General features: G+C 46.2%; 1 protein-coding gene across 2 annotated transcripts in view; it reads left to right on the top strand.

Moving 5' to 3' along the window:
- Nucleotides 1–20,820, top strand: part of LOC138958051 (zinc finger MIZ domain-containing protein 1-like) — a 119,979-nt gene that overhangs the window by 42,436 nt on the left and 56,723 nt on the right. Inside the window, exon 1 of one of the 2 annotated variants that reach the window (XM_070329104.1) lies at nt 14,193–14,631. The exons of the other annotated variant lie outside the window; for it this stretch is intronic. Within the exon in view, the coding sequence (XP_070185205.1) occupies nt 14,573–14,631 (59 nt within the window). The 5' untranslated portion in view covers nt 14,193–14,572. Of the gene's footprint in view, nt 1–14,192; nt 14,632–20,820 lie in introns of those variants that run through there. 2 annotated transcript variants of the gene reach the window in all.

Raw genomic sequence — 20,820 nt, 5'->3', positions numbered from 1 at the left:
TCTATTTCTTGTAGGCGAGGGGTTTCTGGTTTGAAGACGGAAGTGGCATGGCTGGAGCTGCGCGCGGCAATAGGTGTTATTAGTTTACCTGGTAAGAGGCTTAGACATCCGCCACCAGATGAAATTGCGATGACGTTTGATGCTGACAGGACCGTTCGGCGCGTGCCCACACGCTTATTTACAAATCATCTTCATGCTCCTCCCCCTCCCCCTCTGCCTTCCCCCTCTGCCTTCCCCCTCTGCCTTCCCCCTCTGCCTTCCCCCGCCCCCCCCCCCCCCACCTTGCCGCCTTCACCGAAGAGAGTCTGCACAAAGTTGACTCCGAGAAATAAATCTCTCGCCGAGAGAGAGCAGTGATAGGGATGTATTGTGAAATCTGTCACATCCGTTTAATCTATCAGTGGCCATGTTCCCAGGAACCAGGAGTTGAAGGTCGAGGGGCGGGTAGTAGGCGAGGAGTGTGTGTGTGTGTGTGTGTGTGTGTGTGTGTGTGTGTGTGTGTGTGTTTGAGGGGGGGGTGCAATAGGAGGGTGAGGGGGCGGTTGGAGGGAGACAGGAACGACATGGCATCTTGATTATGTTCTCTCGTGTGCCATTGTTGCTTTTGGTCACTCATCTACTCATTGTCGTTCCTTGTTGTTTTGCGATCACCACTCCACACAGACACTGAGCATACATTCTCTCGTCCCCTCACACTCAGCATACATTCTCTCGTCCCCTCACACTGAGCATACATTCTCTCGTCACCTCACACTGAGCATACATTCTCTCGTCCCCTCACACTCAGCATACATTCTCTCGTCCCCTCACACTCAGCATACATTCTCTCGTCCCCTCACACTGATCATACATTCTCTCGTCCCCTCACACTCAGCATACATTCTCTCGTCCCCTCACACTGATCATACATTCTCTCGTCCCCTCACACTGATCATACATTCTCTCGTCCCCTCACACTCAGCATACATTCTCTCGTCCCCTCACACTGATCATACATTCTCTCGTCCCCTCACACTGATCATACATTCTCTCGTCCCCTCACACTCATCATACATTCTCTCGTCCCCTCACACTGAGCAGAATATGACTGGGTAAAACACTTACAGGGAAACATCGATCTCTTGTCAGCACAGTGTAGTCAATTTGACATTCAACAATCTTTGTCGCGCATTAACCTCAAACTGCTCTCTCCCCCGCCACACCCCCCCTCCCCCCTACCTCGATCCCACCCCGCCAGAGCCCCACGTGTTTAGCGACAGGTTGTTGCCGAGGTGGCCAGAAAGCTAACACAGCGAGCGAGATGAGGATTGACTTGGATCAGTGATCAGCGTTGAATGGTCGTAGGCTCACAGGCGTGCGTAAATGTTTCTCAGTCTCACGTGTTTCCATCGCATGTATCCTCGCAGCTTTTCACACCTTCAGTGTTTGATGTTACAGGTATGACGGAGGTAAGCTGTCGCTATTTAAAGCAAGAACCATCAATATATTTGATTAGTCTGTGTGGAGAGAGGAGAGACAGAGCACAGCAGAGAGTGGGCGGCCATGCACTAATCACGCTGCCGTTCATTTCTGAGAACACTTCATCGACGGGCGGCTTTGTAGTCAGTTGGTCGCTATCAGCGTGGGTTCGATCCCCACGTTCGGCGAGAGATTTATTTCTCGGAGTCAACTTGCAGACTCTCTTCGGTGTCCGAACACCCCCGTGTGCACACATGCGCACGAAAAAGATCCCACGTTCACAGCGAAAGTCTCAGGGCTTGGAAAACACGAAGACACGCATGCATCATCTCTCGTCTCTGATTATCATGATCGTATTTCGATACTTTGACGATGCTGGTGTGTCGAAGAAGACAGCCACAGCGGGCTTGTTCGAATCAAAGTATCACACCATATATTCAGCGTATTACCAATACCTGTCCCAATATAGACCAGTTGGTCTAAGAGGACGTTAAACCCTAATAGTCAGTCAGACTTCATCGATGGATCCTTGATAAAAACTGCTTGCATGAGACTGGTCTCACTGTCCGTCACACCCGTAACGCCTCGCTGTCCGTCACACCCGTAACGCCTCACTGTCCGTCACACCCGGAACGCCTCGCTGTCCGTCACACCCGTAACGCCTCGCTGTCCGTCACACCTGTAACGCCTCGCTGTCCGTCACACCCGTAACGCCTCGCTGTCCGTCACACCCGTAACGCCTCGCTATGAGGCGCCTGTGGCCGAGAAACCTCATGATGATGAGCCAGTGTTCTTCTCTCCTAAAACCTTCCCTTCCAACACCCCCCCCCCCCCAGCATCCCCCCCCCCCCCCCCCCCTAGCCGTAGCAGCGCCCCCCGGGGCAGATGTTGCCTGGCGGAGGGTGACAGACGGACCGAGAGCAAAATGTGCGGACGGAGTTGCGGCACAATTGATTTCCAGGGGACAGTCAGGGGCCACGATTTGCAATGGGGTGGCACAGTGGTTAGCACACCTCGGATCATCGATTGAGGAAGGCAGAGAGAGCTTTCCGGGCTCAAGGGGGGAAATTAATGGGATTGTCTCTGCCAACCCCCTTCCTCCCCCTTCCCGCTCTCTCGCCCTGTGTGTGTCCGTGGCTGTCAAGTTGCCCATCTTCTGGTTACACGGCGCTTTGTGTGTGAATGGCCTCTTCATCACACCTTCTTGCAAGATGGCGAAAGAAGCTCCGGCACAACGCTGAGCATTGCATCTAAATTCCTTCATCATTGTCGTCATCATCGTCCACGTCAAACACAATAATCCTCTTCACCTACGATACCGTTACCTACGACGATACCACCACCAACGATTGAGAAGCCTGGAAGATGATACCACACTGCCCGTTTTCTTCTTGAACATTAGCACATTGGAATCTAATTAATGAAATAACTGACCGTATTCCTGAATGCCCACACCCTGTTCTTTTCTAGGCCGCCAGTTGGAGAAACGTTGTTCGTTATCCGTTGTATTTATACTATAGTCGTGGCGACAGAGACACACACGACTGTCACGTGACATTTCAAGCCTAATCCACGAATTCCGAAAATAACTCTGTCGGGTTTGTATGGGTTGTGAAAGAGTGAATGCCCTTGCTTTTGACTCGGACAAACATTGAAGGGGCCAATCACTAGCGAGGGGTGTGTCGGAAACAAGTGGACAGGAACACGTGTGAAGTTATTTGTCAGAGGAAAAGCAAGGGCAGTCACTCTTTCACAACCTATAAAAATATGACGGAGTTATTTCCAAAAATCGTGCATTGGTTGAAACATAAAGTGAGCAGTTCTGTATGTCAGGACCGAGGTCGTGTGTGCAGCAAAGAGGAGAGACGTCACGGCTTGGCCGGGTCACACTTGAAAACCGACAGTATGAAGACGAGCTGTACATATTTTGCGAATGAGTTTTTTTTTGTCTGTGTGACTTCTGACAGCCGAGATTTAAATCATAGTTTCATGTGTGAGAGTTAGTTTTAAAATGTTGTCAACATTTGTCTCGACTATTATAGAGAAAGGATGAAGCAGATAGAAACTGACGACCCCCGAACACACAGTCTGTCCCTGATTCTGTGACAGTGATGTTTGTGTGTGCACGTGCTGAGAGTACAGCAGTGTCATTGCCCTCGCAGTCTGCTAGCGTCACCAGCCCACCCCCGGTCTGTCAGTATTAGGACTGGATCGACCTCGCGGTGTCGGGGGACACGCTTTATTGGCCCGTCAAGACTCCCTCCCCAAGCAGTCCGCCGCGATAGCGCACTGTGGGACGACGACAAGAGAATGAGAGGGAGAACATTGTGGGGGTGGGGGAGAAGGGGTTGGGGTGGTTGAGGGAAGACGCAGAGAAACAACAACAAGCTGTTATGATCACCCGCCACTTTTTGACTAACAGCCGTCGTTGGTCGTAGGAGGGAGTGTGTGTGTGTGTGTGTGTGTGTGGGGGGGGGGGGGGGGTAGTGTGATGGCGAGTGCGAATAATGAGCGATAGCGGGACTGACTCGCTTCCAATCGATTGATACAATCTGCACGCGGCCTGCCTGCCTCCGTCGCAACCCGCCATCCCCTCCATCCCTCTCCCTCTCCGCCTCTTTTGCTCGCTCCCCCTCCGAAATTTATTAATAAACCGACTTGTGTAACCGCTTATTAGTTTGGGGATAGCGTTTATTTCTTTTCATGGCATTGATCGCGAAGAGCTGATGGTGAAGTGAGAACATGACGACTGTGGGCCGATGCGAGTTGAGAGCACCCACACTGCCCTCGTTAGAACTGCGCGCGTTCAAACCTTTCTCTCGCCCAATCAACAAGTTTAGGACATCTTTCTCCTGTTCGCTCTGTCGTCAGCTGCTAGATTTGGTTAAAGATACGGGTCTTATCTACATTCTCGTGCAAACGATCATGTTGACCAGCAGGGATCTACTCGGGCTTGTACACGCGACAAGAGCACCCTTCCTTATGCACATACCAACACTTAAAGAACCGTTCTTCCCGTGTACACGCTCATGTTGGACAGTGGGGATCCACTCAGGCTTGTACATGATATGATGAGACCATCCGTCCACTTGAACACATAGCGAAACTTAAAGGCACAGTCCCGTCCTTCCTGCTTTCACGATCATGTTCATCTACTTAGGTTCACATGTGATAAGAGTATCTGTTCACTTGGACACATAGCGAGCATCAACAGCCTGGCTGGCCCCTGTGCGCACAGAGGAATCGTTGTTGAATTCATTTTGCAAATTGACATTGGTGCCGGCGTCACGAACTGAAACCTCTGCTGAACAATCCCTCTCATTGCGGTCAATGCGCATGCACCAATCTTGGACTTAAAAAATGCGACCCTTTGACCGAACGAACCATGGGTATGGGTTAGGGTAAGGGTTAGGGTTAGAGTTAGGTTGTTCACAACTTGATTAATCTCCCCATGTTAGCGCATGCGCATTGACCGCATTGAGAGGGATTGTTCAGGCAGAGATTTTAGTTGGTGACACCGGTTAGAGAATGAGTTGTGCAAGAAACACAGTACACACGATGCACCTGGGCTGTAGATGTTCAGTACACACGATGCACCTGGGCTGTAGATGTTCAGTACACATGCACCTGGCTGTAGATGTTCAGTACACACGATGCCCCTGGGCTGTAGATGTTCAGTACACACGATGCACCGGGCTGTAGATGTTCAGTACACACGATGCACCGGGCTGTAGATGTTCAGTACACACGATGCACCGGGCTGTAGATGTTCAGTACACATGCACCGGGCTGTAGATGTTCACTACAGTGGGACCTCCTTTTAAGGCCCGGTCTGAAAGAGGAGGGAGTCTTAAAATAGAGGTATGACCAGAAAATCTGAGAAATCAAGGTCTTAAAAAGGAGGGAAGTCTTAAATCGGACGGGGGGGGGGGGGGTCTTAAAAGCGGGGTTGTATTGTATTTTATGTATGTCCAGTTGGAGTCATGCTCGTACGCCATATAAAAGCCTGGAGTCATGTTTGGCCATGTACACAGGGACCAAGGCGGGAAGCACGGCACCTTTAAAGCGGGAAGCACGGCACCTTTAAGGCGGGAAGCACGGCACCTTTAAGGCGGGAAGCACGGCACCTTTAAGGCGGGAAGCACGGCACCTTTAAGGCGGGAAGCACGGCACCTTTAAGGCCGGGAAGCACGGCACCTTTAAGGCCGGGAAGCACGGCACCTTTAAGGCGGGAAGCACGGCACCTTTAAGGCCGGGAAGCACGGCACCTTTAAAGCGGGAAGCACGGCACCTTTAAGGCCGGGAAGCACGGCACCTTTAAGGCGGAGCACACACGGGCCTTTGACATTTTGTTCCTCGCGGGTTGAATTTTGCCGAAGAGGGGTCCTTACTTGTCCTTACTCGTGAAATATCGACTGCTTCTCAGTGCTGACATACTGCTTCGCGTAGTGCTCTTTATCTGCGTTCATTTACGTTCCTCACTTCTATTTGTGTCCACTTTTTTCTTCATTAGAGGGTATCACTCACATAGACAGACAGATACACACACACAAACGCACAGGGATATTCACACACACACACACACACACACACACACACACACACACACACACACACACACACACACACACACACACACACACACACAGTATGTTTTTATTTCGTATGCTTTTATGTTTTGGTTGTTTAGGAGCAGACAAACTACACTTTTCCTACATTGTTTAATTATATGGAAAATAAATTATCCACACACACACACACACGCACGCACGCACGCACGCACGCAGACAGACACACACACACATACCAGCACGCACGCACACGTACACACACACACACACACACGTGACTGACCCTTAAAGAAAAATGCAGCCAGGTATTTACTAGCTAGCAGACGCTATGTGATCCAGCAGTGTCTGTGTTCACCGACACCTGACCCCTGGCAGCAGAGGAAAGGAGAAAGTTTAGTCCCAGTCACAGGCGCCCACATTACAATATATGTTTCCTCTCCAATGACACACACACACACGGAGTATAGTTGAGTGATACGATAACAACCGCACATTGACAATAAAAATCACACACACACACACACACACACACACACACAGCAAGGAATGATTTCATCCCCCTGCATGGATAGCAGCGTTAGGCCTTAGCGCCTAATGCGAATTGTAACCTACAGCTTTTGATCTGTCAATTACTCGGATGATATGAAATGTCAAGCTGACATTATTGTGCTTCTTGTTACACCAACTGTTGTACACTTCTTTTCTTTTTAGCAAGGTCAGGCTGTTAGCTCGACTCACAGTTTGATCAAATACAGTGGAACCTCCATTTTAAGACCCCCCACCCCCCCACCCCCCCCCCCCCCCGTTCTAAGACTTCCTCTTTTTTAAGACCTTGCTTTTTCATTTCAGATTTTCTGTTCATTACATCTGTAAATGTTCCCCCCCCACCCCACCCCACCCCCCACCCCCACTTTAAGACTCCCTCCTGTTTAAGACCTGATTTTATCAGCTTTTTGACGGTCCTAAATGGGGGGGGTCCACCGTATACGGTTTCTGTGCGCACATGTAGGTTGCAAAACTATCTGGTGGGAGTGGTCAATTCATTAATGGAAGTTAATTCACAGTTTCCTGTAATCTATATTGAACGTTAAAAATCCCAAGACAGCAGGATCTAGGACAACAAGCGGAGTCAGTGTACCACGTCACGCTCACTGTTTTTCCAACAAACTAGTCAGTGATCAGTCAGAGGAAGAGGAATACTTGTACTTTACGGAAGCTCACGCATAGTCATACGCTCCCTCTCTTATTAACGGTTATTGTACACTACCACACATCTGTTAAAGATGCGTTGACACTGTATAATAATTAAAAGTGGTGTTCACATGGTAGACTTTCAACCAACTTTTCCTCAACTTTTGTTGGTTTGAAATCACTCCCTAGTTGTTGAAAATCGCTTGAAAGTTGGTTGAAAGTCTGTCGTGTGAACGGCGTTTAAAAGCATTCTTCCACTTTGACACGTGTATCAAAACCCAACAGCCTGCATGGCCTGTTTGAAGCCTGGATTTGTTGCTGAGTGAATTTTGCAGATTGACGTATGTCAGTTTCTAAACTAGGGTAATCGTCAAGAAGGAGCGAACGAGAAGAAGAAAAAGAAGAAAGAAAGTAAATGATCCTTGTGCAAAGGAAGCAGCCTGGCTGTAGAGGTCAGGTGTGTTCAAGTCAAATCATGCTGTCCCACTCTGGCCGGCACACTAACATTTCTACAATAAGGTAAGCCCAACATAAGAAAGTTTTTGTTACACACTTTAAGAGAAGAGGGTGTGTGTGTGTGTGTGGGGGGGGGGGGGGGTGGGGTGACGTGTGTCCTGCCTGTTGGCTGTATTGAATCTTGTGTATCTCCCCATAAATTTCACACCACACACAGGCCACCCAGCGTAATCGGCTGTCGACCGCTTCATAAATCACTCCCCGCATAATCACGACTTGTCAAGACTAAAACCCGCACATGACGAGATGTGCTTGGCCCCAAGCCTTACAGTGGGATATAGACATTTATTACACCTACCCACACAGTAGGATATATACATTTATTACTCAATGTTGAAGGTGTCCGAGTTAGGTTTGGGGATACAATATTTATGTAATGTCTACTCTGGGGACGTGGGGACTGAGAGGATAATTTATGTGTATTTTGCTTCAAGACAGATTAATAGCATTTATGTTAACAGCTGAGTACGTGTCCTCTTCCTCTTCTTCCGTTAGCTTTTTGATGACAAGTAATGTGTTAATAATACGAACCGGGAACGTTTGTTTGACTGTGTGCGGGTTTTTATCACATCGGGTATGTGTATTTAATTGACTGATAACTTCTTTATCATTCCCGCTGTCACACTGAAAAAGAACAGATATGAGTTTTAGATGTAATAGGCGCTCAGTTTGCTATCAACCATAAACTATTATGTGCTTTATGAAGATATGCGGGTGATATCAATTACAAACTTTGCAGGGTCAGACACAACAGATGATAATGCGGAGATCGTTTTACACGTGAAAGGAGAATGTTACCAATGCTATTTGTGGAAAGCGACATTATTGATGGCCGCAGGAGCGGTCATCTATTGCAATGCATTCGGAGAGGTGACATGTCTCGTTTTGTTACCGTTCTCACGAGATCAGTTACAGTTTTCTCTCTCTCTCTCTCTCTCTCTCTCTCTCTCTCTCTCTCTCTCTCTCTCTCTCTCTCTCTCTCTCTCTCTCTCTCTCTCTTCTCTCTGTATGTATGTCTTTGTGTCTCCCTCTGAGTCTCTCCGCTTCTGTCTTTCCATTTCTGTCTCTGTCTATGTGTGTGTGTGTGTGTGTCTCTCTCTCTCTCTCTCCCATCCGACTCCTGGCACACAGGTCAAAGCAGAGGTTAACTTGAGTGCACGTGTACCTAGCAGGAGGGGGGTGATTCGGGTCAGAAGTGGGGTAAAGCACTTTGGTCTTCAGTCTTTGGGTTATAGCTTTCAGTGGAGAAGATGCCAACATGAAATTGCACTATGCTCTACTATTTATTGAGGGGTCGTGCTCGACCCCTCTTTCTTCAATTAGCTGAGGGCGGTGAACATGTGTCGTTGTTTGCCGTTCTCATGAGATCAGTTACTTTTGTTTTGTTTCGTTTTTTCCTCCTAATTTGTGCATTTTCACAACAGGCTTTTTCTGTTTCATCTGTCATACATGGTGTCAATTGGAAAAAAAACCGGAACAAAACAGAAGTAACTTATCTCGTGAGAACGGTAGTGCACTAGGTTTGGAAAAAACACGACAGTAGCTTATCTCTTTCAACCCGTATGGGGCCCTTCAACATGTGACAGACTGACAAATCCACCGAACCCATTTTGTTCTTCGAGAGAAGTTTTAACAATCTCAAACCGTAACAGCACAGCATATCGTCCATACCGGCAACCAATTATTACCAAGTCCCAAATAGCATTGTATCTCGTTGGTTAAGCACATCACAATCTTACAACCACCACAACGAAGACCAAACATCAAAAACAAAATTTACATTGTATTTGTAACACCCTCTTCATGACGCTTTCATCAAAAACGATCACAAGAACATGCACCATGCGCCTTGCTCGGTTGCATAACCTACAACTCATGACCGCCAAACCGTCTCCTCTCTGTAACAGCAAAACTAGTGTGAAACATAAGTAATCAATTTATCCACTCGACTATATTATTCACAACAGGGACCTATCACTCTTCTTTGCATTTTTTTTATGCCTACGGATTTTCAAATACTCTGCAACACATGTAACCCAAATTCAACATGTGCCCGTACAATACCGCTTCTTTTATGAAAACATTGCTTCGGCCATGTTGATTTTAATCAACCAATTTTCTTGTGAACAGCTGTACTGCACGATTCACTGGACTGCGTGGTCTTGTTTATGATGTGCGTGCGTAGTGCACCAGTGGTTAGCTACTGATGATAAGCAATTCCAACACGCACGCCGTGACTTCTTCGTCGACGATTTTTGCTTGACCAAAAGTTCAATCAATTTGAGCGAAAATGATCGCGTGACAGTACGTGCCGCCTCAACTTTAACAGAAGCCGGATATGACGTCATCAAGGACATTTATCGACAACTTGAGGAGGGAAAACAACATTTGGGGATATCATTTGCAGGAAGTTTCATAAAGATCGGTCCAGTAGTTTTCCGCGAATTGCTATACATACACGCACACACCCACCACCACCACCCTCGTCTCGATTCTCAGTCTATGTTAAAACATGTAGTTAAAACATGTAGTTAAAACTTGACGAAATGTAAAAACAACCTTCTTCTTCTTCTTCTTCTTCTTCTTCTTCTTCTTCGTTCATGGGCTTAGACTCCCACGTTCACTCGTGTTTTTAGCACGAGTGGATTTTTATGTGTATGACCGTTTTTACCCCGCCATTCAGGCAGCATACCCCAATTTCGGGGGAGTAAAAACAACCAACCAGGGTTATCAGTTTACGTGAGCGAGTACACACAAAACGGCATCTTTCGAATCTTGGTCTTGAAACGTCAGTTTCGAGTGTATTTTTTCACTCGCTCGGCGGAAGCTCCTGTGACTTAGTACTTGCCGATGGCTGATTTGTCCACAACAAAACCAAGATCCACAGGGACACGACGCAACGCCATGTCAATCTGATTAGGTCGCCCCATCATAGTTAGCCCATCACCTTGCAATGCGTTGCAGGCGACAAGTGAGGAAGGGGATTTGACGGCTGGTAATGATCACATAATAAGTGTCGTAGTCTTGTCCTGTCGTCGCTTCATTTCACGAGTTATGCATGTAATTACGGCTGCGCATTGAGCAATAAAGCGATGCTATCTTTTGCCTTGTGGCTCCTGACGGTGTCCTTCATATGACGTCATTGTTGTTTTCATGTGGATAGTGAGTGACATTCCGAACGTAACGGATGCCCGGGCGTTTAATAGTTAGTTAAAGGCATATGTACGCGCTCCCGTGTTTACAAAGTGTAGTTTGCCCATAATCGATGTCAAACGCACCATAAGACCATATAATGACGATATGTCACCATGCGCGGACCATAATACATGCATTAGGCCAAAAAAAAAAAAATAGTCTGTTTACGGTAACATAGGCCAAAAAAATAGGGTCGGTAGGTCGGGATTTTTATTTTATTTTAATTTTTTTTCCCAAAAACCATATTTTTCAGTTATTTTGCCAAAAAACAGACTTCTTTTTTTTTTCTTCCCCCAAATGCCAAATAAAAGTCTAGGGTCGCGCGAAAAAATAGGGTTGGTCGGGATACCGTAAACAGACTATTTTTTTTTTTGGCCTTACAGCTTGTTCTAGCCTCTGAAAAAGTGAGGATGTCAACAAAGCCGCGGTGTTAGCTCCCTTGCATCAACGTTACATGTGTTGCCAAATCTATAAATAGGACGATCCAGATCAAAATGAAAATTAACATATCTCAACATTGAAGGGGTCCTAGACCACAATATTTTGCAGGGAACTTAATTTAACATGTCTCCAGCTGTTGGTAAAGCAATTAGCGTGTATAGTCATCGAGTACATATGCCTTTAAGAATTGCTCAGTCAAAGAGAAAATGTGTCTGTACGGCCTAGTTGAGGCACTCTATAATGCAAAAATACAACTTAGTCACTTTGAAGCCCTACCCCCCCCCCCCCCCCCTTTCACTTGCCTCTTACGCTGTCACGTGTTCACGGTTACTGTCGTCATCGGTGAACATCAAGTTTATATGTAATGAAGATGAATATTATCAGTTTTGCCTGCTCGCCTTCGCAGTTCTCCTTTGATGTTTTTCAATGGGACATGTTTAATTCGGAGAGAGAGAGCGAGAGATGTGTAGGGGGAGAGAGAGAGAGAGAGAGAGAGAGAGAGAGAGAGAGAGAGAGGCGGAAAGACAGAAAGAAAGAGAGAGAGAGTAGTTATCGTGACAACGGGTCAATATGATCCACAGGCTGCTGTGCGCCACTTCCCCACCCACCCCCCCCCCCCTCCCTCCTATCGACGCTTTGTGTCGGCCCCTCCGCTTAGCGCCTTTTGACAGCCACCCCACGCTCAACCCCCCCCCCCCCCTCCCCTGCATTGTTGGCGTTGTTTCCAGCCAGGATTTGTGTTCAGATGTTGCTGTGTTTACTGCTGGAATCGCGAACTCTCGCCGCCCGCTTTATAAGCGGTTAATTTTAGCCTATCTCGCTCTCTGCTTGCGCCGTCGACTTTGGCGGGGTCACGATTCGCCTTCCTTGATTGGGACAGAGTGCTGTTACGAGTTGTATCTTTTTTTCCGTTTTGTTTGTTTCGTTCTTCTTCGTTTTTTGTCATTGAGCCCCCCTCTCCTCCTCTGCTACCCGCCACACCGTGAAACGTCAGACTTGCCTTCCCCACACTAACCTCCCCTCTTTTGACGTCACGGCTCGCGAGCGCGTAATGTGTAACGGCGAAGGGGTTGGCGTTTAGCGAAGGGGGAGACATTTTTGTTAGGGATACACAAACAAGAGCGCCTTGAGCGGATTGGCGCTCTCTGTGACTGAGTGTTGTCTACCTGTGTCTGTGTTGTCGGGGGGAGAGCGTCAGACAGCGGACCACCGGTGATTTGGTGGCGTAGCTAACCCACAACTGGCCTCCCTCCCTTCCTCCCCGCGCTACGCTCGCTGGCTCACGCCGACACACGCGTGCTCCCTTTCTTTGTGGCTTTCCTTCATGCTCTCCTCAGCTGGATGGAGCACCGGCTAGTCGCGCGCTTTTGTTACCGCGTGAAATAAAGTACTCTGCGCCAAGTGGCCCAACTTCATTGTTGCTGCCAGTGGGAAACAGCGGCGAATCATTGAGCCCTTGAGTCATTGAGCCCGTACAAATGATAATTAAGAATCAAGACATCCAGAGCTGGGAGACAATACGAATAGCTATAAATGATATCATACAGATATATAATTACCCTTCTTTTCGATCTTAGAGCCTCATGAATCTGAAAGAGATGTAGCACACGTTAATTTTTTTAGAAGATAGAAGAGAAAAAGAATGTCTAATGAAGCAAACTGATTTTTCAATCATCCTAAGTTTTGATGTGTACCTTAGTAAAACACTTGTATGTTTTATCCTTGAAACATTTATATGTTTTATCCTGAATAAAAATGCTCTCTACAGGGGCCAGGGCCGGACCCAGGGGGGGGGGTTCCAGGGGTTCCAGAACCCCACCCCTGGATAAAGCATGTACCTTGCTTTGAGTGGTGTTTTTTTTTTTTTTAATAAATTTTGTGTGTGTCTATCAAATTTTATTCAATAGTTTTAGCACCAAAACAATGCTGCTCTTAACCCTCAAAACAAGGCCCAGAATGCACCAGATTGCACAGATTTTAACCGTTTTTCAACAATGTTCCGGGGGAGCATGCCCCCGGACCCCCCTAGTTCGCGCGCCTGCTTTGCAGGCGCGCGCTTGTGGCTTCGCCACTTTGCTGATTTGCCCCCCCAAAAAAGAAGGAACCCCCCCCCCCCCCTTACAACTCATTTGGTCCGGCCCTGGGGGCGGATCAGTTGCTTTGTAAGGGGGGGTGCACTTTGAATCGAAAGTGAATGTGATGGGCGCGAAGCGCCCGAATTTGCTAGGGGGGTCCGGGGGCATGCCCCCCCGGAACAATTTTTGGCCCAAAGAAGCAAAATGGTACCATTTGAACTTAAAAATGGTCATAGAATCAGCTTTCCAAATTCACAATTTCCATTTAAAATCACTAAAGACTTGATTGTTTTTTTTTGGCTGGAGGGGGGGTGCACATGCACCCTGTGCACCCCCCCCCCCCCCCCATCGTCCGCCCCTGCTCTAGAAAGATTATATATTAGTATAATGTACACACATGCGCTCGTCAGTTTTGCGATCAAATGACAATTTAAAAGAGGTAGGCCTAATGTTGACGTCCATTTATTGTGTGCATACCTACTGCCGCATTTCTGCACTCCAGCTGCTACCCTGTTATTGTTACAACCAAGTTTATCAGGGTGTGATTTGTATTAGTCTGCCCTTCCTTTCACGGGCTGACAGACTTGTAACGCGCTCTTTACACATTAAATTCCCCACCCTTCCCCTCCCCCACCCAGCAGCATTCCTCCCCCTCCCTACTCCCCTCGCACACCTTTGCAAAAGATGGCGGCGGTCACGTGACGAGCTAAATGGGGGAACGTTTGAAGCAGACAACAACACACACACACAGCTAGGCCAGCGACGGGTCACTCGCAGTGTCTCTCTCTCGCTCTATGGCTGGCTCACTTCATTCAAGTCTCCCCAGACAATGATAAGCCGCTGTGTGTAGGAGCTGTGCTGACACTTTGTGTACTGTTGCTTTCGCTGCGGGCTAGTATCGGGACATGTGTACTCCAGTGCGCGCGCTACCATTGGCTGTGTCGGCCACTACACGCCGTGTTCTGTGTTTTGTGCGAGGGAAGCGCACCATGTGAAATCGTACTAAGAGAGGTTTTAGAAGGAGAAAGAAATGAAGGCAGAAAGAGGGTCGGATACTTTCTCTCTTTCTGTGGTTGGATTTGGATGCGTGGTTGGTGACAAGTGATCTTTTGGCCGTTGGAAACAATGGAGGCTCCAGCGACAGAGACCAGCCTAACAGGAGCGATTGAACTCAACTTTATGAGGTATGCTCCTCCTCGCGACTCACTTTGTCTGCCTTGTCCCAACAGCTGATTCTTGCTCTCTCTCTCTCCTCTCTCTATCTCTCTCTTTCTCTCTCAGTCTTTCTTTCTCTCAGTCTTTCTTTCTCTCTCTCTCTCTGCCTCTCTCTCCCTCTCTCTCTCTCTCTCTCTCTCTCTCTCTCTCTCTCTCTCTCTCTCTCTCTCTCTGCCTCTCTCCATCTCGGAACACACAATACAAATCAACTCAATCACAACAGTTTTCTTTACTCTGTTAAAGAGCATTCCTCTCTCTTGTTATCTCTTCATCCCCTCTAAAGTGTTTGGGTGTAATTAAAATGTTATTGTTACTGATCAAATACAGTTGAAAACTATCGATGTAGGCCTACACTGTGTGTGTGTTTGTTGTTTTTGTCACCGTGCATTGTGTCTCTCTCTCTCTCTCTCTCTCTCCCCTCCCTCTTTTTTCCCCATTTCTTTTCTTCCCCCCCCTTCCCCCCTTCTCTCTCTAACAGGTAGTTCCACTGTTAGTGCTAATGGGCCACCAGTACCAGTTTATTGTAAAGTCATTCCCTGACAGATATAGACCAACTGGGTTCACAGTTATAGATGAACTGGGTTCCTTTGGTTCAGAGGCCACTGAGTACCTGTTACTGGTGTTACTGTAAGTGTTGCTGTTACTGGTGTTACTGTCAGCATCACAGACTTCACCCTTTGTGACTAAATCACACTTCCCAGTTAGCCCCTCTTAGCCAGTTAGATCCAGTACTTCCCCACTGTTAGGTTATCAGCCCAAATCAGGTGTGTTTGGGTAAGTCCCTCTTCTGTAGGGGGGGGGGGGGGGGGGGGGGGGTGGTGAGGAAATCACAAACAGTGTTGTGGGTGGAAGAGCTAGTGCCCACTAGTCTGTATCACCATCACTGACTAATCATCTCTGCAATAGTCAGAAAGGCACGGTCAGTGTGTCGTTGACTATGAATTCACATCTTGAAAAGGCTGAAAATATTGGCCACTTTGCTGTGACAGTGAGGGTGTGTCCGTGTCATTGACTAATCATCTGTGTAACACTGGTCTGCAAGGCACTGTCAGTATTGGTGTTTCACGTCGTTGACTAATCACATCTTGAAAAGACTGAAATTGAAAGTATTGGCCACTTTGCTGTGACTGTGAAGGTATGTCTGTTTCACTGACTAATCATACCTTGAGAAGGTTAAAAACACTGTCCATCGTGTAATTATCAGTGGGTCATTGTCATTGGCTAGTTGTCTCTTGAACAGCGAAAGCACTGTCCGCGGTTATGTGGTTATGCCTACAGGTATCTTTGGCGCAACTTCTCTTTAAAAGACTGAAAGCTGTGTCGACAAGGAAGGTAGGATCTGTCTCCGAGTAAGTGTTTAACACACTGTAAATGATGCCTGCTATAAGGGCATGTCTGTAACACTGAGTGATCATTCGTCAAAAAGGCTGAAGGTATACTGGAATGCCCACTATACAAGTATGTCGGTGACAAATCATTTTTTGAATAGACCGCAAGTTGTGCCCACACATTCTTGTCTTTCTCTAAATAATCCATAATCTATTCTTGAATAGACTGATTTGAATGAAACCACTGCCCACTAGATGGCAACACTTAAATCGGTGACTGATCATTTGTTGAAAAGGCTTGCTTTCACTTTCAGGGTTGACTTCCTCTCAGTCTCATTATCAGTCTCGCGGCTTTCAGCTTTCAGTTCCTCTCACTATCAGTCATTGAGTGTGTCCCAGGTTGTGTTTTGTGTACCCACTGACCCCTCGGGTGGGGGGCTTGTCTTCCTGGCAAGAAAGCCAGCAGTCACTGAGCAGTGCAAGGTCCATGGGGGGATGGGGATGAGTGGGAGCGGTACTGGTATGTTGGTGAGTTTTGTTCCTTGAGATCTCTTTTCACCTTTCAGCAGCTTATGGTAAAAAATGATAATTATGAGTCTATTTATATATCTTCAGGGATCTGTTTTTACCTTTGATGATGGTTTGAATGATAAATATGAGCCTGTTTATTTTCAGGGATAGGATTTGAATGTGTATTGGCATAAGTACATTTTTCTGTCAGTCTCAATACATGAAATAGTTGGTTTTTGATGTTAAGATTATAGGCATTGTTCTGCTTGAGACCCCCCCTCGCCTCCCACCCCCTCCTTTCTTCCCCCACAGTAGACTTTTCTTTTCTCCACCAGGACCATCCTTGTATATTGATCTTTGATCTTATAGACATTGATGGTGCAGTTTCATAGGATTATGATGAAGCAGGACATGTATCTTACTTTAGTTTTAGACGGTAAGATTCATTTATTGTACTCAAAGAAATGATGAGCTATTAGACTGCTCTTTTGCTTTGCTGCTCCAGATCGCAAACAGTGTTGTTTCCTTGCAGTATCGGGCACAGATTAGTGATAGGTTGCTCTTCTAACCATCGATAGTTGAACTTGTTCCAGGGTTTTCCCTGTCCACGTGAAAAGGACACGTTCATAGGCGTCACCTACACCATTGGCCCCGCCTATCTTCCAACGTGCGTTACCACCACAGTGAAACTCTTGACTCTATCTACTGCACTATATAGTCACACACACACACTGTCAAATTAGTGAATCTCTACCACACCAACACATCAAACATGCAGTGAATGTGGTTGAGGTGTGGCGCCTGTACTGAAGGCAGCAACGAAGTACTGTGTGTGTAAAAAAAAAAGGCGGTGATTGAGTCACATGCACCTGAAGAAGTTAATGAAGTTGTAGCTCACACACTACTGCTTTTAGCGTCACCACCTCCAAGTTGTCGTATCATACGGATCCGATGGCTTCATGTGCCTTTGGCTGATGTACAGGGGAAATAATGAGTGTTGAAGACTTTACGGAACCATGGTTTCTCCCTATTACAATAACTATCTTTCAATCCTTCATCGCACATTTTCCCCACATCTTGACGTGCCTGTGGTTGACCTTGATTTCGCTATCAGCCCCCACCCTTTTAATGGTTGACTTTGGCGTGTTAAGATATATATTGAGACCTGTGACTGGAGTATTATCTGTGTAGCCCCCTGAAAGGTACTTACTAACAATGCAGATACAGTATGTACCGCTGATCGTATACACCTACGCATCATGCAGGGTCAGGACAGTTGACAATCTCCTATCAGCCCAGGGCTGCCTTTCTTATCTCGGATAGTTGTACACGTGATAACTTGAGACAACTTGATTGCATCCCTGTATCCTTGTGCTGTGTGGATAATTGGACTGGTCTCGTTAAATGATTGTCTGTGATTCAACGAGCTAGGGTATTACTTTGTGGTATATATATATCTGACGAGTTTTCATTCACGAGTTTTCATTGCATCATCAAACATAGTACAGTGGTACACCGTTGTATGACCACAAAACATCTGAGTATAAACCAATCAGTTCTTAAAAGACGGGGGAATCTGGACACGAAGGAAGAGCAAATCTGGGAACTGAAAGCAAGTGCTTGGGGGGAGGGGGGGGGGGGGGTAGCCGTGGTATCCACCTATCTCTTGCGAAAGCTCAATTGTGTCTATTATTATTATTATTATTATTATTATGAACATTTGTGCGCCTAATCTAAATATAGCCCTAGGCGCTTACAAAATATAAAATACATAGTGAACATTATACGAAACACAAATCGACAAGGACTCATACACTCACAGACAGGCGCACAGCGAGAACGCGACGCACTCACTCATACCAACTACAGGCACATGCATTCTAGACGGAAAAACAGTCGTAAATAAATAAATAAAGTATTGGATACATAAAGTTTGTTGAGAGAAGAAGAATAGAGCTGGAAAGGGAAGAACAAGGAGAAAGAAAGAGACAGATCAAGGACCAGCAGGAGAGGGTGATGTGTGGTCATTAACTATCCCAACTATTGTGCAAACACAGTAACTTAAGTAACTAGGACTTTCCTTTGCAGTCAAACTGCATCAAAGTAGAATTTCTGCAATCTAAACGAATTGCTTTACACATCCAGTTCCCTGAGCATTGATGTGCTTTTCATGTATCACATCGACAGCCCTGTGCAGAGAATTGTTTCCCGACTGTCTGATGCAGGCAGATTGTATCGGCAGAGTGAAAGAGCCTGGGGGAAGATTATGTGACCTATAATTGAGCGTGCTGGGTCATGGTGTTTTGACTCCTATCAACAAGTTTAGGACTTGATTATTTGATACTATCGGGAAGCTGGTTTTTGTTCTGGGGCCAGTTCTTCGCTGCCAATCAAACAAGCAGATTAAATTGACACATCGTGAGCTCGTGGGCTGTTTGGTGAGTGGAAAATTTAGAGGCAAGGAAAAAAATCAGGTTGAGGGTGAGTGGGAGGTGGCTGCACGTTTGTGTGTGGTGAAATTTGATTCGGTCATTGCTGAAATTAAATGGAAGCCACAGGACAAAGGAAATGAAGACAAAGGGTCGGGGTTAACATGTTGTTAGGTATGGTAACAGTTAATCACTCATCTTTTGGTCGGGGTTAACATGTTGTTAGGTATGGTAACAGTTAATCACTCATCTTTTGGTCGGGGTTAACATGTTGTTAGGTATGGTAACAGTTAATCACTCATCTTTTGGTCGGGGTTAACATGTTGTTAGGTATGGTAACAGTTAATCACTCATCTTTTGGTCGGGGTTAACATGTTGTTAGGTATGGTAACAGTTAATCACTCATCTTTTGGTCGGGGTTAACATGTTGTTAGGTATGGTAACAGTTAATCACTCATCTTTTGGTCGGGGTTAACATGTTGTTAGGTATGGTAACAGTTAATCACTCATCTTTTGGTCGGGGTTAACATGTTGTTAGGTATGGTAACAGTTAATCACTCATCTTTTGGTCGGGGTTAACATGTTGTTAGGTATGGTAACAGTTAATCACTCATCTTTTCTGACATGGTGGCAGACTGATTGTAGCTGTTATTTTGTTCTTTGTCGTACTCCTTAGATCAAAATACATCTGTGCAAGAGTTCGGTAGCTCAATTGGTAGAGCACTGGACTTTTGATCCTGGGGTGACAGGTTCGAATCCGGCCCGGGACGGACACGGGTCAACTTTGTGTGCAGACTCCATGTTTCACCCCCGTGTCACCACTGTGGCATGTAAAACTAGACCTCGGTCATTCTGTCAGAAGTCCAGGTGGCTGATTACATCTAAACACGCACACACTTGGGTACCGTTCCTGTTGCTGCTAGCTTTCCACCGGGAGTCCGAGTGAGAGGAAGCGACCAGAATTTCCCAGCGATGGGACAATACAGTAATGACAAGTCGCGTAAGGCGAAATTACTACATTTAGTCAAGCTGTGGAACTCACAGAATGACACTGAACGCACTGCAATTTTTCAGCAAGACCGTTTACTCGTAGCATCGTCAGTCCACCGCTCGTGGCAAAGGCAGTGAAATTGACAAGAAGAGCGGGGTAGTAGTTGCGCCGAGAAGGATAGCACGCTTTTCTGTACCTCTCTTCGTTTTAACTTTCTGAGCGTGTTTTTAATCCAAACATATCATATCTATATGTTTTTGGAATCAGGAACCGACAAGGAATAAGATAAAAGTGTTTTTAAATTGATTTCGAAAATTTAATTTTGATCATAATTTTTATATTTTTAATTTTCAGAGCTTGTTTTTAATCCAAATATAACATATTTATATGTTTTTGAAATCAGAAAATGATGAAGAATAAGATGAACGTAAATTGGGATCGTTTTATAATTTTTTTTACTTTTTTTTACAATTTTCAGATTTTTAATGACCAAAGTCATTAATTAATTTTTAAGCCACCAAGCTGAAATGCAATACCGAAGTCCGGCCTTCGTCGAAGATTGCTTGGCCAAAATGTCAATCAATTTGATTGAAAAATGAGGGTGTGACAGTGCCGCCTCAACTTTTACAAAAAGCCGGATATGACGTCATCAAAGACATTTATCGAAAAAATGAAAAAAACCGTCCGGGGATATCATTCCCAGGAACTCTCATGTAAAATTTCATAAAGATCGGTCCAGTAGTTTAGTCTGAATCGCTCTACACACACACACACACGCACAGACACACACACACATACACCACGACCCTCGTCTCGATTCCCCCTCTATGTTAAAACATTTAGTCAAAACTTGACTAAATGTAAAAAATGAAATAAAAAAATTGCAAGGGACATGTGCTC

The sequence above is a fragment of the Littorina saxatilis genome, linkage group LG2 (genome assembly GCF_037325665.1).
Source record: "Littorina saxatilis isolate snail1 linkage group LG2, US_GU_Lsax_2.0, whole genome shotgun sequence".
NCBI classification, from domain to species: Eukaryota; Metazoa; Mollusca; class Gastropoda; order Littorinimorpha; family Littorinidae; genus Littorina; species Littorina saxatilis.
This window is presented reverse-complemented; position numbering and strand designations above follow the sequence as displayed.